Source organism: Doryrhamphus excisus, chromosome 10 (genome assembly GCF_030265055.1).
Source record: "Doryrhamphus excisus isolate RoL2022-K1 chromosome 10, RoL_Dexc_1.0, whole genome shotgun sequence".
Classification (NCBI taxonomy): Eukaryota; Metazoa; Chordata; class Actinopteri; order Syngnathiformes; family Syngnathidae; genus Doryrhamphus; species Doryrhamphus excisus.
The window spans coordinates 13,469,848-13,497,082 of record NC_080475.1 but is presented as its reverse complement, the minus strand read 5'-3'; the positions used below and the strand labels follow the sequence as shown (position 1 = coordinate 13,497,082).

The 27,235-nt window shown below is 37.3% G+C and overlaps 1 protein-coding gene across 1 annotated transcript; it reads left to right on the top strand.

Annotated features, from left to right (window-relative positions):
• The first annotated feature begins 1,322 nt into the window (after nt 1–1,322).
• LOC131137551 (V-set and transmembrane domain-containing protein 2-like protein) lies at nt 1,323–27,235 on the top strand. The gene is made up of 4 exons (XM_058085651.1): nt 1,323–1,681; nt 21,357–21,526; nt 22,620–22,664; nt 23,429–27,235. Exons 1-4 carry the CDS (start codon nt 1,552–1,554, stop codon nt 23,894–23,896), a joined length of 813 nt encoding a protein of 270 aa, XP_057941634.1. The 5' UTR covers nt 1,323–1,551; the 3' UTR covers nt 23,897–27,235.

The following is a 27,235-nucleotide window of genomic DNA, read 5'->3' as shown; positions in this document are numbered from 1 at the left end:
CGGGCGAGTTGTGTACAAGATCAATGGAGAGACAAAAGAGAGAAGTACAGCTCCATTAAGTCCAATAGTCCATATCATAGTGGGGGACGCTGTAGTTTCAGCACCTTGGAGAGCAGCACCACAGCCAAAATGGACTGTGCAAAAGCCACATATACTGCAGTAATTATTATACTTGGTATGGTTTTTAAATATGTTGTTCAGTTATATATTAGAATGTTACCCTCTGCTTAAATGGGTACCCCTCAAGGAAGCTGGGGTAGGCTCCAGCTCAAGACCCAGAGCAGTGCATCCGATTTAATTCATTTTGTTCCATAAAATGTTAACACAAAATACTGCATCATAGATATGCAAATTGTCATTTTACAAATATGTATATATTAATTAAAAATCGCAAATGTTGTGAATTGCTACTGTAAAAGTAAATAGACGGACATGGAAGATTTTTGATTGGTATGACTATTACGTGCAGCCTTGCCCTAAAATTGATTAAATTTTTTAATTTAAAAAAATAAAATTCTACACAAAATACTCCATAATATTAGAATGAAATGGTAATTTTAGAAATGTTTCCAAATATGTAAAAAAATATATAGTATATAAATATATTTTTTTAATTATTATTTGTAAACATTTCTAAAATTTTAGAATTTTTTTTGTAATTTTTAGTCATTTTAGAAATGTTTCCAAATATGTAAAAAAAAATATATACATATAGTAATTAGTAATTTTAGAAATGTTTCCAAATATGTAAAACAATATATATATTATATATAAATTTTTTTATTTGTAAAAATTTAAAAAATTATTGTTATTATTTCAAAAAATATATATACATAATTTTTAACTTTTACTGTTTCAGCTCAAGCAAATTTATATATTAGTTAATTACAACGCAACTGAACACAAAATACATATTTTCAATACATTTTTTATTGTTAACAGAGGAAAAAATACAACTAAAATGCTACATTATCTCACAGTAGATTTGTTGTTGCTATACATTCCATGTGTTTTTTTTTTAATATGACAGATACTTTCAAAAATGTATTAAATGTATGCATTGTTGACACACAACAACATTTGTGTGCTCCTCAGCATTCCATGTATTTTTCTGACACACGTTTCCCTTAAAGTAAATGATAAATGAATAATTGTACATAATTGTAATTGTAAGATGAGTGATCAATATGCTCCAGCGTTCTCCCCCCCCCCCCCCCCCCCCCCCCCCACTAATAATTAATGCTGCACAGCTCTCGTTCGGGTGACGTCTCCTTCCGCCGCAAATAGAGCCGAGGCAGCGCTGGGAAAGGCGGAGTCAGTCATCCCCCGGTGAGCTGACACATTAGAGGAGGAAGACTGCAGACACTTGGAGCTTGTGCCTGCTTGCTGTATCTCATCTCCAGATCCAACACAAACAAGCCGGGTGGATTTAAAACAGCGGCAGGAGGAAGAGCAAGGAAACAAAAAAAAAGAGATTGGAGAACATCCACCCCATGTGAGCAGGACAGCGTGGGGGGACATTTAAAAAGAAAAGCCAAGACAAGAGGAGCCATGGGAGTCTTAAAGGTGCTGCTGGGGACTTTACACTATGTGGGACTGTGCGTGCAACTTGGCGTCTCCACCGGCAGCAGTAGACACACTGGACACGGACACAAGGAGAACCACATCATTCACAGTCACGGTAGGTGTGCAGCACACGCCCGCATGCATCACCAGTGGATGGCTGGTGGGTGATGACATCCACTCCCACGCATTGAAAAACACTCAACTATAGTAGGACAATTTTGTAGGATGTTTTAAAAAAAAAAAGGTACACATGCATTATGTAATAGGAGTCAAAGTTCTACCTTGATGAAATACTCACTTTGTAATATATCTTTTATTATTATTATTACTGTGGATTGCAGTTATTCATAGTAGTTCTAGTCTCATTGAAGCGATATAACTACATAAAAACAGTCCAGCTTGTTCTGTGACTTGTAATTATTACATTAATATATTAATATAATTTATAACATTTCCCTTTTTGGGGGTTTTGATGACATTTGATTAAATAGACCCCACCCCCCCCCCCACTAAATAATAATGCATAGTTAAATACATACATATATATATACAGTATATTAATCCAGTAAAAGGCAGTGGCTCACAAGTCAATTTACTTAACATTTTGCAGCAGGAAGATGGTTTGACAAGATGGGATAATGTGTGTTACTGCGTGTTTTGTACACGCTGTACTGTTTACTGCAGAGGTGGGCAAATATTTTGACTCGTGGGCTGCATTGAGTTAACAAAATTGAACATATATTTAACACACACTCTTTTATGCTCATAATTTTCCTTGAATTATTTGTCGAATTTTATGTATAAAAGTGTTATACTATCAGCTGTATGTTGTCATGTCCGTTTAAACATCAGACAATATTGCAGTTTTGTTTTGCCAGTTTGTATGTTAAAAGTTGAAATACGGGCCGGATTCAAACATTTGGTGGGCCGCATGTGGCCCCCGGGCCATAGTTTGCCCACCCCTGCCTTAAGGAATATTCCAGAATATATTATTTTATTATAAACAACCCCCCGGTCAAATAAATGCCTTACATCTAATAAACAGCCATTGGCAACAAAATTGAATACAACAGTACCCCCCCCTTCTTTATAACATGTGAATTGGAGACGAATCAAATCAAATTATGTCATTTAATTTTTCAGTTTTGTTGTTATTTTACTAACTAAGACATCTAACTTGCAAGTCATGTTGCCAGTTTCTATTTTGAAATACTGGCGGTCCGGATTCAAACGCTTGGTGGGCCGCATGTGGCCCCTGGGCCGTAGTTTGCCCACCCCTGGTTTACTGGTTATATGTAGGCGTGGGCCAGTCCACTCGGCCACGATGCGGAAGCACAGTGATAACATCTGCACCAAGATCACGTTGTAGGTCTTTGGAGGTGGTCTGTGGGTTGGGTTTGACTCTTCTCACCATCTGAGATTTATATTGGCCTGCAAATCCGGGTCTTCACTAGAACTGTTCTTGTGGTCTTCCATTTGTTCCTCAGAGTGGAACCTGACAGCTGAAATCTCTGAACTAGCTTATGTATCCTGCCCCTACACCATGATGTTGAACAATCTTTGCTTTCAGGTCATGTGACAGTTGTTTTGAGGCTACCATGTTGCTACTTAAATACCCTCTCTCATGATTGGCTTCACTTGTGTATGTACTGTAGGGTCAAGGGTCAGGGAGCTTACCAAACAAATTTTGTTTTCTAATAATTTGTGTCTCACAGCTAGGAGACCAGGGTTCAATTCCACCCTCGGCCATCTCTTGCGTGTTCTCCCCGTGCATGCGTGGGTTTTCTACGGGTACTCAGGAGTATCAGGAGGCGATACTGGGAGACAATGCAGGTGGATCAGCCTGCATAGCGGACGAGTGGTTAGCGCACAGACCTCACAGCTAGAAGACCCTAGTTCGATTCCACCCTCGGCCATCTCTGTGTGGAGTTTGCATGTTCTCCCCGTGCATGCGTTGGTTTTCTCCGGGTACTCTGGTTTCCTCCCACATTCCAAAAACATGCTAGGTTAATTGGCGACTCCAAATTGTCCATAGGTATGAATGTGAGTGTGAATGGTTGTTTGTCTATATGTGCCCTGTGATTGGCTGGCGACCAGTCCAGGGTGTACCCCGCCTCTCGTCCGCGACCCTTGTGAGGAAAAAGTGGTAGAAAATGAATGAATGAATGAATGTGTAAAAATGAATTTGAAATCTGTTTATTAACCGCGAGAGGCATTTTACATGTTTACTTTAGGCTTAGAGTTCTTTCCATGGATTATTCGAATTATTTGTACTTTTTAACCATTAGCAGGGAGCTCCTAGGACGTAACCCATACGTGTTAAACTCAGGCCTGGGAATAAAATTTGGCCCAAGGTGCTGTGGAAGTGCTTAGAAAAAAAATAGCAGTGAGTAGGCCCAATTCACTGACCTTATCAAACAAAGTGCTTACGGCTACCTGCGTAATTAAGCAACTCCTCTGTTATGAACAACTCCTCTGGCATTTTAAAATTGCCATACAGTACAAAATCCACAACCGTGCTAAATAAAGACACTAAGTTCAGACCAAAAGTATGATTTCACTGTCCATTACTTCAAACAACAAGTATTACACCATGTTTGTACAAAATAACCCCTTAAAAGGTATAATAAGAGGTAATAAGAGGCATAAGACGATCAAAAGTGATCCTTTTATTTACAGCAAAGCATGCTCGGAAATGCATAATCTGCCTATTCCATGGATTGGGATGTTTTTATATTTATATAAAATACTTTTTATGTAGTTTCCACTACATGTAATTGATCTTAGCAGCCTGCCACTTCAAAATAAAACCCAACATACCTTAAAAATGAAGGTGAAAACAATGTTAGGTATTATATTATATGACTGTACATACTGCCCTTGATTGTTTTCAAAATAATTTCATTTGAAAAGTATTTTAAATATCGTAATCTTGTTTCATTTTGTTTTATTTTGAAAATCACCAGAATCACCTCTGCTGTGTCGGTATTTGCTCATGTGGTTGTACTCTATGCGGATTGCGAAACTAGCATCTTGTGTTGATGACTGGTGTGTTCTTTATTATGGTACAGAGACGGAGGCGTGGGTGCGCCGGACTGCGCCGGACTGCGAAGTGTGTGCTTCCTTTACTAATTATGTTGGTTCAAAAATTTTGAAAATGTTAAGATAAATAATAATGATACAAAGTTATGGGCTGCACGGCGGTCTAGTGGTTTGCGTGCAGACACAGCTAGGAGACCTGTGTTCAATCCCACCCTCGGCCATCTCTGTGTGGAGTTTGCATGTTCTCCCCGTGCATGCGTGCGATTTCTCCGGGTACTCCGGTTTCCTCCCACATTCCAAAAACATGCTAGGTTAATTGGCGACTCCAAATTGTCCATAGGTATGAATGTGAGTGTGAATGGTTGTTTGTCTATATGTGCCCTGTGATTGGCTCGCCACCAGTCCAGGGTGTACCCCGCCTCTTGCCTGAAGACAGCTGGGATAGGCTCCAGCACCCCTGCGACCCTCGTGAGGATAGCAGAAAATGAATGAATGAATAATCTTGTTTCACCATGCTTTATTTTGAAAATCACCAGTCACCTCAGCTGTGTCGGCACTTGCTCATGTGGTCATACTCTATGCGGATTGCGAAACTAGCATCTTGTGTTGATGACTGGTGTGTTCTTTATTATGCAGAGACGGAGGCATGGGTGCGCCGGACTGCGCCAGACTGCGAAGAGTGTGCTTCCTTGACTAATGATGTTGGTTTAAAAATATCTATATGTGCCCTGTGATTGGCTGGCTCTCGCCTGAAGACAGCTGGGATAGGCTCCAGCACCCCCGCGACCCTCGTGAGGATAAGCGGTAGAAAATGAATGAATGAATGAATGAATGAATGTCTTGCATTGGATTACATTGGACGTCGTACCTAATCAAGTGTCCAGCTAATTTGCATTCTTCCTAAAAGGATGTTTGATGTGTCGGTCAGGATGAAACTGGTTTAGATTTTTGATGATGTGAGGTTCTTCTCAGCGATGACTGGGGGAGGCTCGGTGGTGTGTGCTGATGCACCGCTCTTCTTCTATGACTGACAGCGTTTTGTTTTGTTGGAGCGCTGCAGTCCTCCTCTTCCTCAACATGGGAGTTAGTATTCTTTGTCAGTAGTGAAGAAGCCCCTGACAGAACACGACATCCTCCCCTCCGGTTCTGATCCGGTCCCTATCCTACTCCATCACTCGTCTTTATCTTTATTTAAGTCATCCTGCTTAAAAAATTGAGCCCATTGTGTGTTTTTTGTTTTGGGGGGGTTGTGAATTTTGCGTCCATGTGATGAGAATATAAATATCTATTGTATTTATCATTGGTAGGGTTGTGAGTAATGTCTCAGGGGTTGCCCGCTGCATCCATAACATCAAGGAAGGCTGCTTTCATAGTGAATAATGTCCTTGTCGGCAGGAGCTATTTTGGCACAGTGTGGGCAATGTGGGAGTTTTGGTTTTCTTTTTCCCCAGCGGGTGGAGGAGGGAAAAAAGGAGGTAGAAGTCTTTGTTGTAATGCATCTTCAGATCATCTGCTGTTTTTGTCACAATAGAAGACCCCTGATTTCTGCCTATTTGGTAATTTTATGACATTTTTTGATAGGAAGTCATGAAAATGGAAAACGTCTGTTCCAGGGTCAAACTAGCCTTGTCATAAGTGTCATGAAGGTGAGGTCTCATATGAAAGCTACTCCATCTTGGAAGTTTTGTGTGACTTTAGAACAAGAATTCTTCCGATTTGGAATTTTGGAATAATGGAAGTTGAAATAAGCTAAGGGTTAAGTTCCAGGGTGTCAAAAAAAAAAATCACCTCGTACTTTGGTACGTGACAAAAAATTTATAAAATTACAACCCAAAAAATTTTTCTTTTTAATATTTATTAGAGTTTATTAATTTATAACAATTACAAAAATTACAAAAATAATTAAAAGGTTCAAATCTTTTATATTTTTAAAATCTTTAAATTATTAAATTAAAAAAAAATTAATTAATTAAAAATTAATTTAAAAAAAACTTAAATTATATTACAAAGGCAGGAAGTGAACAAATGTAACAGTTACTGATTGTAAAAGTACCACATGGAGGGGTAGGATTTAATAAGCTTTGCTTCTTCCTACTCCTTTTGGACATGTGGAACTGTGAACTGATTATGTGATGCATTCAATTGTAATCTGATGCATGTTCAAATGAAATAAAACCATTACCATTATCATTACAAAGTAATATTTGAAAGTTTTTAGCAGCTACACACGCTAACACGCACAGAAAGCTTTCTAGGTCTTCCAGAATCTACACCTATTCCAGCTGTATTTCGTTTAATAATTCATTCCACCCACGGCCCACCTCCAGGCATGCCCATATAAGGAAGTGTAGCTCACTTTGACGTCAAAGGGAGCCGGTGTTAGAAACCGAGCTTTCAGTGCCGACCCAAACTTCTTTCAGAGCTAATTTCCAAATGCGTAGACTTCATTATCTGAAACTTTGGCATTGTTTAAGACAACAATACAACATTGTAACTACATTTATAGGTCAGAAAGTGGAAAAAGCATAATAGGTCCCCTTTAATAAATGTAAAAACAACTTATATAAGGTGTATGAGCGAAAAAAGCCAAAGAAAAATCAAAACCCAGTCCTTTGATATTGATATAGTGTGTGTTAATAACGTTTCCTCTTAGGTTTTATTCGTTTTTCAAATTTCATAACAGACCCGATGCAATCATTTCCCGTGCCAAATGTGGCCCATGTGCCGTAGGTTGTTCACCCAGACTTAAAAAGCCACTTTTTGTCCCCCATACATAAACAATTTGGTGTGATTGCAGTGACGTCCTTGTGTTTATCTGCCTCAGGGCCATTTGAGCCACTGCTACTTTTCAATTAGTGTCTCATTAAGGCCGGCTTATCCAGCCAGGCTGTTATTCCAGCCAATCAATCGTCTTAATTAATGAGTGAAGGCTAAATGAGCCGTGAAGAAAGTAAAAAGTCTCAAGGGGAATAGACTGTAACGGAGCAAAAAGGACCACTTTTATTTCTTTAATGACGTTGACATTACTTTGTTTAAGTTTAAGACCCCAGGCTTAAAATCTTGGTGATATGATCCAATATCATTTTCTGTCACGATCCTTTCATGGCAAAGGCAAAAATATTTTCTCTCTTTGAACCCATATCTGTCTCTCGCTGCTGTTGCTGCTGAGTTGGGATGCATTAAGACAGTCATTTGAATCTTCTTTAAAGATCCTGGGGGTTCATTCATTCATTTTCTACCGCTTATCCTCACGAGGGTGAGGGCGAGAGGCGGGGTACACCCTGGACTGGTCGCCAGCCAATCACAGGGCACATATAGACAAACAACCATTCACACTCACATTCATACCTATGGACAATTTGGAGTCGCTAATTAGCCTAGCATGTTTTTGGAATGTGGGAGAAAACCGGAGTACCCGGAGAAAACCCACGCATGCACGGGGAGAACATGCAAACTCCACACACAAGGGTGGAATTGAACTCGGGTCTCCTAGCTAGACCGCCGTGCAGTCCATAACTATGTATCGTTATTATTTATCTTGACATTTTCAACACTTGTATATTTTTGAACCAACATAATTAGTCAAGGAAGCACACTCTTCGCAGTCCGGCGCAGTCTGGCGCAGTCTGGCGCAGTCCGGCGCACCCACGCCTCCGTCCCTGCACCATAATAAAGAACGGAGAAAACCCACGCATACACGGGGAGAACATGCAAACTCCACACAGAGATGGCTGAGGGTGGAATTGAACTCGGGTCTCCTAGCTAGACCGCAGTGCAGTCCATAACTTTGTATCGTTATTATTTATCTTGACATTTTCAACACTTGTATATTTTTGAACCAACATCATTAGTCAAGGAAGCACACTCTTCACAGTCCGGCGCAGTGCGGCGCCCCCACGCCTCTGTCCTTGCACCATAATAAAGAACGGAGAAAACCCACGCATGCACGGGGAGAACATGCAAACTCCACACAGAGATGGCCGTGGGTGGAATTGAACCTCGCTGTGAGGTCTGCACGCTAACCACACGACTACCTTGCAGAAAAAAAAGTCACTGGCCCCGAGCCCAAGGATCCAATTGGCTGTCTGTCACAATCCTTAGCCCAAATGAATTGCAGTCATCCAACCAATCAGACGACATCTGCGAGAGAAGGCTTTTAAGAACCCCTCGTTCTTCTCTACATGGGCGTAGAAATACTTCAGGTTAGCGTTGTAGAATCATCAAAAGTCATTACCGTGACAACAACTTATAGCAAACGCTCCACTACATCCATTAATATGGGCATGCATCCCAGTAGCACTGAATAAACATGACGCAGTCTTGTTGGCTTTTTCATCCATAATTACATCAACAACTGTTTCCCATCATCAGACTCCTCCCTGCGGGGAACACAATCTGACTACATTAACCACAACTACAACAAGATTCATACACAAGGGTACGAAATATTAAAAAAAAAAACACACTACTGTTTTAGTACCTACTACCTTCTCAAACTAGCCAAAGATCTCCTATATGAGAGGATCACTGCTGTTTATAAGGAACAACTGCAAAAATGCTGTCTGTGTGGTTTAGAGGAGGAATCATTGCAGGCGTCTTTAAGATTGTTGGTCCAAAGCTTTCTCTGAGGCGTCCCTCCAGGATCCAAACTCATCTTTAGGATTTGTCTTTGTGTGTTAGCAGCAAGCATTTTTTATGACAGTATATCTTGTCAAGAAACAATGCTATACAAAGTCAACTTGGATATAGAGTAGTCAGTGTACAGCTAGTATAACAATACAGTGGATCCTTTCAAACAATACATTTTACGGTAATAATTTGTAATAGATGGCGTCGCCTTGTTTGTTAGGCTACGGAAGAACCAGCTTGCCAAATTCATTCATTCATTTTCTACTGCTTATCCTCACAAGGGTTGCAGGGGTGCTGGAGCCTATCCCAGCTGTCTTCAGGCAAGAGGCGGGGTACACCCTGGACTGGTGGCCAGCCAATCACAGGGCACATATGAACAAACAACCATTCACACTCACATAATTTCGACTTTTTATCATCTCATAATTTTGACTTTTGCATCTCAGTGTTTACTTTCTTATCTCATAATTTTGGCTATTTATCTCATAATTTCGACATTTATCTCATAACTTTGACTTTTTATCTCATAATTATGACTTTTACTCATAATTTTGCCTTTCTTATCTCATAATTGTGACTTTTTATCTCATAATTATGACTTTTACTCTCATAATTTTGACTTTTTTATCTCATAATTTCACCCTTTCTTATCTCATAATTGTGACTTTTATCTCACAACTTTGACTTTTTATCTCATAATTTCACCTTTTTATCTCATAATTATGACTTTTACTCTCATAATTTTGCCTTTCTTATCTCTTAATTGTGACTTTTATCTCATAATTTTGACTTTCTTATCTCATAATTTTGATTTTTTTTATCTCGAAAATATGACTATTACAAACAACCATTCACACTCACATTCATACCTACGTATGGACAACCTATGGAGTCGCCAATTAACCTAGCATGTTTTTGGAATCAAAAAATGGGAAAGGCTCCAGCAGACCCCCGCAAAAAAGTGTGCACATTTTTATAAAAATGCAAACAATATTAGAGAAAAAAAAGCATATTATCTTTTTAAAATAAATATAGAAAACATTTTAATATACTGTTCAATCTTCAGTGCAATAGTGGTGCACTCACTGTCTCTGTAGCCGGGTTAGCGCAGTTAGCGCTTCCATCTCACGTTCCCCATGACCACACACGGTAAGCATGGTTGATGCCGTCTTTCAAGACCTTTATACCGTCTTTTTCGCTGTTCACTCCCACTCTGCTTTCTCTCAAATCCATATTTCCGCGGGTATATCCGATCATTTGACATAGTGAAGGGATGCTAACAGCTAATATCAGCTACTCCCGAGTGTCAACAATGACACGAAGAAGACACGTAGCTGTCTTTACTAGCTAGCACTCGGGGCGGCGCCATCTTGAAACATGTGACCTCCACATCAAATCCAATCTATATTAATTTGAAGGATATATTTTAAAAAATATTGATACTGTTCATCGCCCAGCCCTACTTTTTATTGTATTGAACCTTGAGAAGATATACTAAAATAGCTGTGTACTCATGTAATCAACATCATTTGATGATTTTAAAAACATCAAACTCCGAAGTGGATTTACATGCTTTTGATTGGACGCTGACTGTGACTAGATGCGTTTCTCCCTCCTCTTTGCTGTGAATACTGGTCTGTGAGAGTGTTGCTTATCTTCCATTAGGCACATTACTGCCAGTGTAGCATCAAACACACACACACACACACACATAGACACACACAGACAAACATAGACACACATAGACAAACAGACAGATACACACTCGGGCATCCGGATTTGGAGTCCGGCTTCTCCTGGGAAGACACTTGGCAGGACTGATGTGTTGGCAGTCTCACTGAGCGAGGAAAGAGTAGTAATGGTTATGGAGCCAACATGATGCATTCATCCTTCTTTGCAGCCTCAAAATACTCACATGGAAATTAGCATCGTTAGCGTATCGTTGTAGAGAGACACTCATATTGTGTTTGACATTGTTTTCAGATCTGTATTTGTATTTCATAATTTAAAAAAATATAGATTAAAAAAAAATATATATATATACAATTAAAAGAAAATACTATAAACCACCATATATAAAAAATAAAAAGAATTAAAAGAAAATACTATAAACCCCCAAATATATATATATACGTATATATATATATATACGTGTATATATATATATATATATATATATATATATATATATACGTGTATATATATATATATATATACGTGTATATATATATACGTGTATATATATATACGTGTATATATATATACGTGTATATATATATATACGTGTATATATATACGTGTATATATATATATACGTGTATATATATATACGTGAATATATATACGTGTATATATATATACGTGAATATATATACGTGTATATATATATATACGTGTATATATATATATACGTGTGTATATATATATACGTGTGTATATATGTATATATACGTAGTATATATATACTTCAGTGGTTTATAGTATTTAATTTATTTTAATTTGCTTTATTTGTCATTATTAATTATTTATTTATATTATTGAAAGTTATGAAAATAATACACCACTAACATGCAGGAGTTTTTTGTGTCTGCTAAAATTAAATCCAAAGATATTACATGTGTATTAAATGAATCCATGAAAATATATTACAAAAAATATACATAATTACGATGGAAGGTATTTTGTGCAAGAAGGAAATTAATATAAAAATGTTAAATTATTATTATTATATTTTTCTAAATTACATTTTTTATTAATTTAAAAAAAATTGCATTTTAAATTAGCTAAATTATATTTTTGGATTATTTTTTCAATTTTATTTTTGAACTTTTTTATTATTGAAAGTTATTGAAAATCGACAGATATTGTCTAACTATAAATTACCTAAATTATATTTTAAAATGTAACAAAATATATATTTTGGATTATTATTTTTTTAAATTTATTATTATTTATTTATTATGTTATTTATTTTATTATTATTATTATTATTTTGTTTTAAATAATACTATGCTATGGAGTTTTTTGCCAATATTTATGGCAAAATTAAATAAGTTATGAATGTTATGAATGTATTTTATCCTATAATTAAATACATATAAAGACTGCGTTACAACATGAAAATTAAAATGCCATTAAATAATTAATAATGCGACTCATGAAATATATACATCGTAATCTTCCAATACCATGCTTATTATCATATATCAGCATATCAAACAATCAGCCATATTTGAGGCAAACTTCCACTGAGCCGACTTCCCCGCGTTGGCTTCCTCCTCCTGCTGCTACTTTCATGTATGTGATATGAAAGTATCACATTTACATTTAGATGACTTTCTTCCAAAGAGAGTGTGAGTAGGTTACACTCAGCCAGCAAGGTGCTACTTTCATTATTGACAACTTTTTTTTTCCCTCCATCCTCCTAGTCCAGCAGTACAGAATGTCAAGTTCTACTTCAGCATCAAGTGTCAGAGAAACGCTGATAAAAGTAGTAGCGATTTAAAGTGACAGTCAAGCTCATTAGCTTATGTTAGACAAGAGGAGGGCCTGCATGCAAGTCGCCGGGCCTGATTGCACCACCGTGGAGAGCCTCGTCGCTGCCCAGTGGGAGTGTGAACAAAGACACCACACGTGTCCACTCACTGTGGAATCAAGCCCGACTGCTGAATTAATGTTGCAGTCCCCGACAGGCCGGAAAGAGAAGGCCATCTTGTGACTGCAAAACATTGACACTTCCTGTAAGCACATTTGTCATAGAAAAAGAGCGATTTGGCGATTACAAACTGTAAACAAATATTAACATGACGTCTCATATTTCCTGAAAAACAAGAAAAGGTTTCATGGTGAGAAAAGGCTATTCTCTGACAACACACTCAAGTAAATGGTCAAAATTATGAGATAAGAAAGTCAAAATTATGAGATAAAGTAAAAATTATTAGATAAAACTCATAATTATGAGGAAAAAAGGCGAAATTATGAGATTAAAAAAAATCAAAATTATGAGAAAGTAAAAATTATGAGAAAAAAAGACGAAATTATGAGATTAAAGTCAAAATTATGAGATAAAGTAAAAATGATGATATAAAAGTCATAATTATCAGAAAAAAAGGCGAAATTATGAGTTAAAAAGTCAAAATTATGAAATAAAAAAATCAAAATTATGAGAAAGTAAAAATTATGAGAAAAAAAGATGAAATTGTGAGATAAGTCAAAATAGAGATAAATGTCGAAATGATGAGATTAAAGTCAAAATTATGAGATAAGAAGGTAAAAATTATGAGATAAAAGTCATAATTATGAGAAAAAAGTTCAAGTTAAATTGTGAATTAAAAAGTCAAAATTATGAGATTAAAAAATCGAAATTATGAGATAAGAAAGTGAGAATTATGAGAAAAAAACGAAAAACGCTGAAATTATTAGTTAAAAAGTCAAAATTATGCGATTTTAAAAAATCTAAATTATGAGAAAAAAAGCAGAAATTATGAGATAAAAAGTCAAAATTGAGATAAATGTCGAAATTATGAGATTAAAGTCAAAATTATGAGATAAAAGTTATAATTATGAGAAAAAAGCCGAAATTATGAGATTAAAAAATCGAAGATAAGATAAGAATTATGAGAAAAAAAGACGAAAAAGCCGAAATTATGAGTTAGCCCCCCCTCCCCCCCCCACCCCTTGGTGGTTACACCCGTAAATGTAGCTACTGCCTGCTGGCTGTGCTGTGTTCATATTGTGTAAAAATGTGCTTACTCGTGTAAATGTATGCTGAGGTTTTTTTAAGAGTCCCACATTGTGCTCCTTCATTTTAGGAGGTTAGTTTGGAATAGTTTTTTGTGTACCCAGCCTCTGGCCTTAATACAGCTGGGATAGGTTCCAGCATACCAGTGAGGATAAGCGGCATATCAAATAGAAAAAGGATGGATGACAGTGAAGGATGTTGAAACACTGCCTATACAAAGGGTTCTACACGTTTCTGTAATAATGGCAAACTGACCCGGGAACAGATTATTTGTATCTCCCTTCCGTTCCTTATGGGATAACACAGTGTTGGATTTTGATAGAGAGATGTCTTTGGAGAAGACCTTGACTACACTTACCTCTTTGTCCATGTTTGCCAACATTAATTGGGAGCTAAAGCAGAGCGTCGGTCTGCGCTGTAATCTCCATCCATACATCAACGTCAGCTTTAATGGACGCACTGAGGGAAGGAAGTTGTTGTTTAAATCCCCTGTGACCTCCTTGTACATCTGCTGCTGTGGAGGAATATGCACTTCCACCTCGTGTGGATCTCAGCACGCTGGCAGCCGGTCCACTCCTTTATCCTGGTTGTCAGGTGGCCTCCCGTGAGAACCTGAACGGCACACAAGTAACCCTCAGGGAGGAAGAGCATGGGAGGGGGTGTTTATAAGTCTCATAATTATGACATTTACTCTCATAATTTTGACATTCTTATCTCATAATTTAGATTTTTTTAATCTCATAATTTTGACTTTTTATCTAATCATTTTTACTTTCTTATTGCATAATTTTGACTTTCTTATTGCATAATTTTGACTTTTTAATCTCATAATTTCGACATTTATTTAATAAATTTGATATTTTATCTCATAATTTCGGCTTTTTTCTCATAAGTTTGAATTTTCAACTCATCATTTTGGCTTTTTTTTCTCATAATTCCAATATTCCAATTTCCAATAATCATTTTTACTTTCATATCGCATATTTTGGACTTTTTAATCTCATAATTTTGACATTTATCTCATAATTTTGACTTTTTTATCTCATAATTTTGACTTTTTATCTCATAATATCTTTTTTCTCATAATTATGACTTTTAACTCATAATTTTTACTTTCTTATATCATAATTTTGACATTTATCTCATAGTTTTGACTTTTTATCTCATAATTTCGGCTTTTTTTGCTAATAATTATGACTTTTATCTCATAATTTTTACTTATCTCATAATTTTGACTTTCATTCAGTCATTCATTCATTTTCTACCGCTTTTCCTCACGAGGGTGACTTTTTAACTCATAATTTCGGCTTTTTTTCTCAATTATGACTTTTATCTCATAATTTTTACTTTCTTACCTCATAATTTTGACTTATTAATCTCATAATTTTGAAGTTTATCTCATAATTTTGCCTTTTTATCTCATAATTTCAGTTTTTGTTCTCATAATTATGAGATAATTTTATCTCAGATTTTTTACTTTATCTCATAATTTTGACTGTTTATTTGATAATTGGACTTTTTTTCTCATAATTTTGACTTTCTTATCTCATAATTTTGACCATTTACTTGTAGAAGTGTGCTGTCAGAGAATAACCTTTTCTCACCCCAAACTTTTTCTTGTTTTCAAGAAATATGAGCCGCCATGTTAATATTTGTTTACAGTGTGTATAAGCCGCTGGCAGGGATGTAATGGATGTATAAGGAATGAAAAAAAAAAACAAACATGCTCAAGCTGATTTAGTTTTTTGTTTTCCTCCCCTCCTTTCCCCTTCTTTGGTTGTGGTGATCCAGGCCCAGCAGGGATGGCTCACCTTTAAGCTGTAAATTTAAGGTGCCTTGTTGCTGTTTGTCAAGTCCAACCTTGTGCAGGAGAGGACACAGGAGGTGCATTAGAGGGACCAGGCAGATTAGATGCTGAGTGCTGATTAGGCTTCTTCCTCTTTCACTGCATGGTCAGCCCTGGAGGATAAACCTGCTGGAAAGATGCTCCATCTTGTGATCTTCCACGGCTCGGAAAAAAAAGGACAGATTTTGTCATCAAATCCTATCCAGACATTGATTTTGGATTTTGTTTTCATTTTTGCGTATACATTGGCCCTCGCAGCTTCACTCTATCGAGGTGTCAATCATGCTACATTAATGAGACAATAGTTACCACATGACTTTTCATCTCATCATTCAGACTTCATCCATCCATACATTTTCTATAATGCTTTTCTTCACGAGGGTCATGGGCATGCTGGAGCCTATCTCAGCTGACTTTGTGCAAGAGGTGGGGTACACCCTGGACTGGTGGCCAGCCAATCACAGGGCACATATAGACAAACAACCATTCACACCACACTCACATAATTTCGACTTTTTATTATCTCATAATTTTGACTTTTTGTCATCTCATAATTTTGACTTTTGCATCTCATAGTGTTGACTTTCTTATCTCATAATTTTGACTATTTAGCTCATAATTTCAACATTTATCTAATAAATTTGACTTTTTATCTTATAAGTTTGCCTTTTTATCTCATGACTTTTACTCTCATAATTTTGCCTTTCTTATCTCATAATTTGGATTTGATCCGTAATTTTGATAATTATGACTTTTACACTAATAATTTTGACTTTTTATCTCATAATTTAGAATTTTTTAATCTCATAATTTTGACATTTATCTCATAATTTTGACTTTTTATCTCATAATTTTTGCTTTTTTCCTCATAATTATGACTTTTATCTCATAATTTTGACTTTATCTCATAATTTAGACTTTTTATTCTCACAAGTTTGACTTTTTATCTAATAATTTTTGCCTTTTTTTCTCATAATTATGACTTTAATCTCATAATTTTTACTTTATCTCATAATTTTGATTTTTAATCTCATAATTTTGACTTTTTATCTAATAATTTTGTCTTTTTTCTCATGACTTTTATCTCTTAATTTTGACTTTTTATCTAATAATTTTGTCTTTTTTTCTCATGACTTTTATCTCTTAATTTTGACTTTCTTATCTAATAATTTAGATTTTCTTATCTCTTAATTTTGATTTTTTTCTCTCATCATTTTAATCTCCTAATTATGACTTCGTATCTCCTAATTATGTTATGCTTCTGTTCTGTTTTGCTATTTCCAAACAATACTTCCAGACTCAATGTGCTGTGTTGTGTTGAAATGATGAAATGCTGAATTAGCGATCTTAAACATGGACTTCCTGCTGTGTCATGTGACACCGCCAGCTCATTAGCAAATGTTAACATGTGAACACATTCCACATTAGCTTCCATTTGGACTTCATTGCTACACTTCATTTTGCTACAGGTGATTCTCTGAGTAAAGTATGGCAGCTGTGTGCCGCCATACTGTGAGAGGCTCATCACTAGACCGTGAAGATTATTATGAGATTCATTAGTGGATAATTATTCCTGACGAGAGTCTGGGCGTGTACTCCCTAAAAGTAAAAACTGGAATGCACTTTTTTATTTATTTAAATGAAAGCAAGGAAAGACTGGTCTGGATGCTGAGTTGATGATATGACTAATGGAGTATGTGATTGTATTTAGAAGAAGCTGTTTACAAGCAGACGATGCAATGTTGCTGGATAACAAAGGAGTCTAAGCATGTTTACAAGCAGACGATGCAATGTTGCTGGATAACAAATGAGCATAAGCATGTTTACAAGCAGACAATGCAATGTTGCTGGATAACAAAGGAGGATAATCATGTTTACAAGCAGACAATGCAATGTTGCTGGATAACAAAGGAGAATAAGCATGTTTACAAGCAGACGATGCAATGTTGCTGGATAACAAATGAGGATAAGCATGTTTACAAGCAGACAATGCTATGTTGCTGGATAACAAAGAAGTAAAAGCATGTTTACTTGGCTGAGAGAGCCTGGTTTCTCCTCTTAACCTTTTTAGTGTTCTATTTGATTAGAATAGAGGGGAAGCCTGTGCAGCACTGAGGCAAGTAGTTGGGATTGCAGCCAAAAACAGCAGGGAAGTGAAAAGCACCAGGCTAGTGTGGAAGGTCCTTGGTAGAAGAAGGATAAACACCACAAAATGAAGCACACCATACTACCACTAAACAATGACAGCATGTTATTCCCACAATGGTTATCAGACCACAACTAGCATTTCAGTAACCTAGCATTTGAAGTAACCTTTTCCTGAAAAACTTCAGACTGTCCAGTTTCTACTTCGGAATCCACGGTTGTATGTTAAAAGCTGACATTTTAAAAAGATACATCACTGTTTATTATCAACTTCTAAACCGTTTGCAGCTAGCGGCACAAACAGGAAGTCCTCGCGAGTGTGACCAATCACAGCGGAGTGGGCGTGCCTGCAGGCATATATATTAAAACAGACCGTTTTTACCAGAACCACAAACTCCAAAGAACTACAGCCGAATAGGTGCAGATCCTGGAAGAACTATAAAGCTTTGTGTGGTGGTTATTGTGTGTAGCTGCTCTATAGGAGTCCACAACTCAATACAAAAGGTCGAAAATTTGCATAATAGGCCCCCTTTTATATATACAAATATATATCCTCATTGTCTTTCTATTCATTAAATACAATAAAAAGTGGTATATTTCCGACATTGTGATTAATCATGACTAATTTGTTAAAATGTGTGATTAATCTGATTTTTTAATTCATTCATTCATTTTGTACTAATTATCTTCACGAGGGTCGCAGGAGGTGCTGCAGCCTATCCCAGCTGTCTTCAGCCGAAGGGCGGGGTACACCCTGGACTGGTGGCCAGCCAGCCAATCACAGGGCACATATAGACAAACAACCATTCACACTCACATTCATACCTATGGACAATTTGGAGTCGCCAATTAACCTAGCATGTTTTTGGAATGTGGGAGGAAACCGGAGTACCCGGAGAAAACCCGGGTGGGATTGAACTCGAGTCTCTTAGCTGTGAGGTCTGCACGCTAACCACTCGACCACCGTGCAGCCTGATTTTTAAATTAAATTTTTAGATTAGATTATATTGATCTGATTGAAACTATTGTGGGCAATACATGGGAAATACAATTCATTTGAGAAAATGTCAGTTTTGGATACCTACTTGAAAATATAGCATTATTAGCGTTATTACATACCTCTGTTGTATAGGAAAACATTCAGCTATATTATTTCTTTAAGCAGTCCATTTGGGAATATTAATTAAATTAGTGTTGTAATGAGAGGATACACGAGGAGGAAATTGAACAGTAAAGATCCACACGCGCACACACCGAGGATGCACATATAATGTCGCAATTAGCATAGTAATAGCCAATGAGCCATGCTACACCGTGGCACCATTTTTAGAAGCTTTTTCGAGTGTGTGGGTGTGTGTGGGTGTTTTGTAAGTAAGAGGCCTGATGCAGCAGCAGCCGCATTGAGCAGAATCAGCATCATTCACAGCTGCAACCACAATCCTTAATCCGTAATGTAATGTACTGGAGTCAAGAACTGCACTTTTTGGGGGAATTTTGCCCATCATTCATAATCCTTATGTGAAACATAAACACATATTTATTTCCCTTTTCTGTGCATTATTATGATATAATTGTCAGCTAGTTAATTTCAGCTAGCTTACAATGCTGTCATTGGGATACACCTATTTTGACTATGAAGCCCTCTAAAAAAAAGTTAGCATAGCTAGCATAGCTAGCAGTTAGCATAACACGGTTTGATATACATGCTGTGATCATGTATTAACACATACACTGATGATAACATGTAATAGTTGCAGTATCTTACCACTCTCATTAGGATGGCTGTGTCTTCCAGCATATGATAAAAATATTTGTTCATGTTTTCTGCTACAATAATAATATTGCTGTAGTTTGGTTAATATACAAGTCAGTTATGTAAACGGAACACTTTTTTCCTCGTTTTTTTGTGAGGGCTTTAGTGTCAAAATAGGTATTTCCCATGACGCCCGTTGCTAGCCAGCTATATTACCTCATTGTCTCATGTTATAATGCACAGAAAAGGGAAAGAAACATGTGTTCATGTTTCATATTATATTTCACGTAATATTATACGGGAAAAAAATAAATATTGCAAAATGTGATCATTTTTATGATCATTTTACACTCATATTTTAATGACAAAAATGTCATAATTTTGTGGGACTACATTTGTCATATTACAAAAAGTGGTTAAATATGAGGGCTGTCAATCGATTTACATATTTAATCGCAGTTAGTCATATGTTGCGCATAGTTAACTCACAACTAATCGCAGTGACAAAGACTGTTTTATTCATCATAAGTTTAGCTTTGAAAGATTTAAGGATTCCTGATTTAATTGTGGAATATGTCCTTCATGTAAAACAATGACAAAGTTATGATACCACTAATATAACCAGTTATTGCTTATCCTCGTTTGTTATCCAGCAACATTGCATTGTCTGCTTGTAAACAGCTTCTTCCAAATACAATTGACTAATTTGACTACTACATTTGTCATATTACAAAAAGTGGTTTAGTATGAGGGCTGTCCATCGGTTTACATATTTAATCGCGGTTAATCGTATGTTGTGCATAGTTAACTCACAACTAATCGCAGTGAGAAAGAGACTGTTTTATCTATCATAAGTTTACCTTTGAAAGATTTTACATTTTAAAGTTTGAATACAGGGCTGCACGGTGATCGTGTGGTTAGCACGCAGACCTCACAGCTAGAAGAACTGAGTTCGATTCCACCCTCGGCCATCTCTGTGTGGAGTTTGCATGTTCTCTCCATGCATGCGTGGGTTTTCTCCGGGTACTCCGGTTTCCTCCCACATTCCAAAAACATGCTAGGTTAATTAGCGACTCCAAATTGTCCATAGGTATGAATGTGAGTGTGAATGGTTGTTTGTCTATATGTGCCCTGTGATTGGCTGGCAACCAGTCCAGGGTGTACCTCGCCTCTCATCTGAAGACAGCTGGGATAGGCTGCAGCACCCCCGCAACCCTTGTGAGGATAAGCGGTAGAAAATTAATGAAAGTTTTAATACACTCATCAACATGCAGTCTTGTGCATGAACGAGTTCATTTAAAGAGCAATGATTTAAAAACATTAACTGTGTGCTGCAATGTTATTGCAGTTATTTAAGGATATAAAAAAAAAACATGTTTCACTGAGGAGACAAATATTTTAAGCCCGAGCAGACATGCTAGCGTGTGGAGAGCAGGTGTTAGATTGATGCCTGAAATCTGTGTTATCGTTTACTCTTGATTCAACTTGCAACTCTTACTCAGTAGCACAATGTTTTTGCTTGTACGTGTAGCCAGTAGTATTTGATTCCATAAAACAGGTTCCGTCCAGATTGGACTTTGCGGAGTTGTTTTGACTTTTGTTGTGCTCGCCTTTTCTCCGTCTTCTTTGTCCAGCCATGTTCACGGAGGTGCCTCACGATGTGACCGCACACAGAGGTCAAGACGTGGAAATGGCCTGCTCATTCAGGGGAGCCGGGACCCCTTCCTACTCCCTAGAAATCCAGTGGTGGTACATCCGGAACCATGTGGACTGGACAGACAGACAGCCATGGAAAACCAATGAGGTAGCGTCAATGTCAAAGAAAGCAATACATCCAATACTTTATATATATTAGCATCAGGGGGGGTTATAGGGCTCTAATTTTGTGGCGCACCTCAGATAGTGGTACTTTCATGGGTGTGGTGGCGCACCAGGGGAGGTGTCCACATTACAAAAACAGCATGACAAAACAACACAGCAAAGTTGCCCTAGAAGCTCACCAGCTCCAACCTGGTCTATTATTGGCGCAGTCGAAGCGCAGTCTATAAAATAGTAAATTGACTAACAGGCGCACAGTGGGCACACGTCATCAGTCTGTGCCGAGATGGGTGTGGTGGCGCACCAGGGGAGGTGTCCACATTACTAAAACAGCATGCCAAAGTTACCCTAGAAACTCACCAGCTCCAACCTGGTGTATTATTGGCGCAGGCGAAGCGCAGTCTACATAGCAGTAAATTGACTGACAGGCGCACAGTGGGCACACGTCATCAGTCTGTGCCAAGATGGGTGTGGTGGCGCACCAGTGGAGGTGTCCACATTACAAAAATGGCGCAGGCGAAGCACAGTCTACAAAGCGGTAAATTGACTAACAGTCGCACAGTGGGCACACGTCATCAGTCTGTGCCGAGATGGGTGTGGTGGCGCACCAGTGGAGGTATCCACATTACAAAAATGGCGCAGGCGAAGCGCAGTCTACAAAACAGTAAATTGACTAACAGTCGCACAGTGGGCACATGTCATCAGTCTGTGCTGACTGTTGGCCAGGTCGGAGCTGGCGAGCTTTCAGCGCACCTTAGGCGCACAGTTTTGTCACAAAATTGTCACTGTGCCAAGCTGAAAATGTGGACACCTCCCCTGGTGCGCCATCATGTCCATCTCCCTGCAGCCCCCCCAGTCTACTAAATCACCAAATTGGCTGCACTCAGTGATGCACTGGAACAAATTACCACTTTGTGGGGTGCGCCTTGTGCTGCGCCACGAAATTAGGACGCAATCATGTCTGGAACCAACAACAATAAATAAGAGACAACTGCATATGGCGCTAGCTATGATATCATATCACTTAGTTTTCTTATCCAATTGGCATTCTTTACTTTTTCACTGATTTTTTTTTCCAGGTAGCTCCAGAGGAGGAGATGCCAAAGGATGCTACAAAGATAAGTGTGAGTGAATAACATCCCTTCTTCTCTGTAATTGTACATGATGGCATGAGGCACAACCTCATCCTGATTACATTTACATGTCTTCTTCTGCCTGATTAGACTGATTGTCCTTGTTGCTTATCCCATTTCTCACACACATACACACACACATAAAGAATTGGAGTTATATATTTATTTTCTAAAGCACAACAAGTTCCCTTTATCTTCCATGACTTTCATGGCCAATGCAGCCTCACTTCTAAGTACAGCAAGGAGAAAACATAAAGTACACTTACAGTATTTCCCTTCTGGTTTCCTTGGTAACCAAAGCATAGAACTGTACATGGAAAATACGTGAATGAATTGTAAAGTATAAATTTTCACACTCTCATAAGCTTTATATTGAATCTCTGTTCTGCGTTGTGATGATGTTAAAGATGGAATATGCAAATGTGTTCTAGATTTTTTTCCCAACACGAATTAATGAATGCATGTGAGAAACAAACACTTTGAGCTAGCGAGTCATTAGAAGTGGCGCTGGGGCCTGTTTGGAACATCCACAGCATTTTTTTTTTCCCACAGGAAATCATGGAAATAGACCTAAAGAAACAGTCACCCTCATTAAACCTCTAAACTGTACAAGCTATGTTATAACAATCTTAACATTAAGATGTTTAAGTGTAAAAAGAAGAGAACTGTATCATAAAACATTCTGTTCATTTAAGCCATATTGTACTGAGCAGCCATAATACAGTCACTGATATATTTTTCTCATTGGTTACCAGGTAGTGAAGGTCGTAGGAAGCAACATCTCCCATAAGCTCCGCCTCTCCCGGGTCAAGTCATCCGACGAGGGCACCTACGAATGCAGAGTCATCGACTTCAGCGACGAGGAAGCGGGGGTGCGCCACCACCGCGTGCAAGCCTACCTCCAGGTGGTAGCAGAAAGCGACATCATCACCAGGAACCAATACGACAACTTCCAGCTACTGGACGATACCAAGAGAGAATCGGGGTACGTGGAAGGGGAGTTCCATAGCAACCCCAAAGGGCACGCTCACGCCAACCCCCAAAGCGAGAGCCGCCCCCAGGGGCATAGCAAGCGACCTTCTTCCCCTGCCCCCCACCACGGTCATGCTGGTAGCAGCGATCATCATCATCATCAGCAAGCAGGCGGGGAGCAGAGGAAGAAGGATGTGGACAGTAACCATAGCAACAATGACTGCTCCAATGAGCCCAGCTGTGTGCTGTAGAGTAATCTGATTACATCTGTGGCATAAAAAAAAATGGCATAAAAGCCACACTTCCCACACAGTGCGGAACTTTTACAATGTCATAGAAAAGTAGAGCTCCATGATGGGAATGTTGACTGTAGTACGTCAATCACTAAAAATGACCCATTTCATTCCATTCATGTCACAGTGCTTACTACACGACACAAACCTGCTTTCACAATCATACTTGACTTGACTGCAGAAGAATTGGAACGCCCCCCAGTGGAGCGCAGACCTCTGCCAAGACCACAGAACAAAATAGATCATTTTTTTTCACAACTGTATATGACATTAGTGGTGGCCCCTGTAAGTTGTGCTCATATTGCTTTGGAAGGCATGCTAGCATGCTATTAAGACAAGGTACCGTATTTTCTGGACTATAAGTCGCTCCGGAGTATAAGTCGCAAAATGCAAAATTAGGTAGAAAAAAAACATACATAAGTCGCTTCGGAGTATAAGTCTCAAAATGCCAAAAATGCATAATTAGGTAGAAAAAAAATAACATAAGTCGCTCCAAGGTATAAGTCGCAAAATGCCAGAAATGCATAATTAGGTAGAAAAAAAACATACATAAGTCTCACTGGAGTATGGGTCGCAAAATGCCAAAAATGCATAATTAGGTAGAAAAAAACATACATAAGTCGCTCTGGAGTATAAGTCGCAAAATGCAAAAAATGCATAATTAGGTAGAAAAAAACTTACATAAGTCACTCTGAAGTATAAGTCTCAAAATGCCAGAAATGCATAATTAGGTAGAAAAAAAACATACATAAGTCACTCTGGAGTATAAGTCTCAAAATACCAAAAATGCATAATTAGGTAGAAAAAAACGTACATAAGTCGCTCTGGAGTATAAGTTGCAAAATGCCAAAAATGCATAATTAGGTAGAAAAAAAACTTGCATAAGTCACTCTGATGTGTAAGTCTCAAAATGCCAAAAATGCATAATTAGGTAGAAAAAAACTTACATAAGTCACTCTGAAGTATAAGTTTCAAAATACCAAAAATACATAATTAGGTAGAAAAAAAACTTACATAAGTCACTCTGGAGTATAAGTTGCAAAATGCCAAAAATGCATAATTAGGTAGAAAAAACTTACATAAGTCACTCTGAAGTATAAGTCTCAAAATGCCAGAAATGCATAATTAGGTAGAAAAAAACTTACATAAGTCACTCTGAAGTATGAGTCTCAAAATACCAAAAATACATAATTAGGTAGAAAAAAACTTACATAAGTCGATCTGGAGTATAAGTCGCAAAATGCCAAGAATGCATAATTAGGTAGAAAAAAACTTACATAAGTCGCTCTGGAGTATAAGTCGCAAAATGCCAAAAATGCATAATTAGCTAGAAAAAAACGTACATATGTCGCTTTGGAGTATAAGTCGCAAAATGACAAAAATGCATAATTAGGTAGAAAAAAACGTACATAAGTCGCTCCGGAGTATAAGTCGCAAAATGACAAAAATGCATAATTAGGTAGAAAAAAACGTACATAAGTCGCTCCGGAGTATAATTCGCAAAATGCCAAAAATGCATAATAAGGTAGAAAAAAACTTACATAAGTCGCTCTGGAGTATAATTCGCAAAATGCCAAAAATGCATAATAAGGTAGAAAAAAACATACATAAGTCACAAAATGGCAAAAATGCATACTTAGGTAGAAAAAAACACGCACGAAGTCGCACTGGAGTATAAGTCGCATTTTTTGCAGGTCATTTATTTTACATAAGTTGCTCCGGAGTATAAGTCGCAAAATTCCAAAAATGCATAATTAGGTAGAAAAAAACTTACATAAGTCGCACTGGAGTATAAGCTGCATTTTTTGCGGTTAATTTATTTGACAAACTTGACCAAAACAGACATTACGTCATCTTGGAAGGCAAGTTCTAACAATAATAACAGAATATAGAACAGGCTGAATAGGTGTAAGATATGCTAACACAATGGTTATTCAGCTACACAAAAAATAAACATAAACAGTTTTTTCATTTTTAAGTCGCTCTGGAGTATAAGTCGCAGGAACAGCCAACCTATGAAAAAAAAATGCTACTTATAGTCCGGAAAATACAGTATTTTGCTTTGTGACGGCCATGTTTTTAAACCAAAGTTGCTAATTTTTTGCAGACGTTAGCTCGTGTAGTCAAGTTGTGTGAGAAATTTCAAGTCAATTTGACTTAAGGGGTTTAAAAAGAGCACCACCATGTGGTGTATTGGTCAGGAAAAATAAATAACACAAGTAATAACACAAGCAACACGATAGAAGTGGATGTTTCGACAAATGTTCACATTTTGTTTACAGTGGTTCTACATTTATCAAAACTGCAAAAAAAAAAATTGTGTTTTTATTTTTTTTCCCTGTGTGCCACACCGGGTTTGGTTATTTTATTTTGCCTCATCCTGTGCACGAATAATTAACCAAACCGACTTTTTAATATTGATCAAGGAAGCGCCCGGTTGAGATACTGCCGGATTCAAGGAAGATAGCTTAAATAAGAATAATAAGACTCATTCTTGGGCATCTTTTTTTTATTAAAAAAAAATATTTTTTTCTTTGATATTTACGCCATCCTTGTACAAAGTTTCACGGGAAACGCTTATGTATTTTTTTGCATAATCTTACTAATACAAATACGGCGATCAAAAGAAGCTTGACCTATAAAGCATAATGTTTCATATTTGTCTTTTTTAAACTATCATAAGTATATAGTGCTTTTTTATTTGGTGAAATTTAACCTTTGGTGTTGAAAACATTGATGTAGTTTCATCAATTAATACTGGGAATACTAATAATCTTCTGCTGCTCATCAATCATTAAGCCTCAATTAAGCCTCTAATCTACTTTGTATATACGACTTTATGATATGAAATAAAGTGAATGCATGTTCAGAAATTTTCCTAAAAAACTTTTTCAACTAAATGTATACTAAGTATGCTTTTTTTTGTTTTTTTGTTCATGTCTGTCCTGCATATTTTTTTCCTCCATTACCGTTTCCATTGCTTTCCCAAAAGTGCTGTACAGACAGATGAATGATTCTTATCTATCTTAGTATTATTGTAATGACCTAAACGACCACAGTATATCTGACATCATACATGAAATTATTTTCAGAGATTCGGCTCTATTTCATCTTTGCTGCCATTTTTGTGTGTGTGTGTAGCTTTCTATTCCGAACAGGACTACTAGGAGGACACTGAAGAAGGATTTGATATCATGGCTAGTCCAGCAAAGTAGGGAAAGTGTACGTTTGTTCTATAAAAGTTTGATCTCATGCTAAAGTGTATGCCTTTATCAAATGAAATAAATTGCATACAAA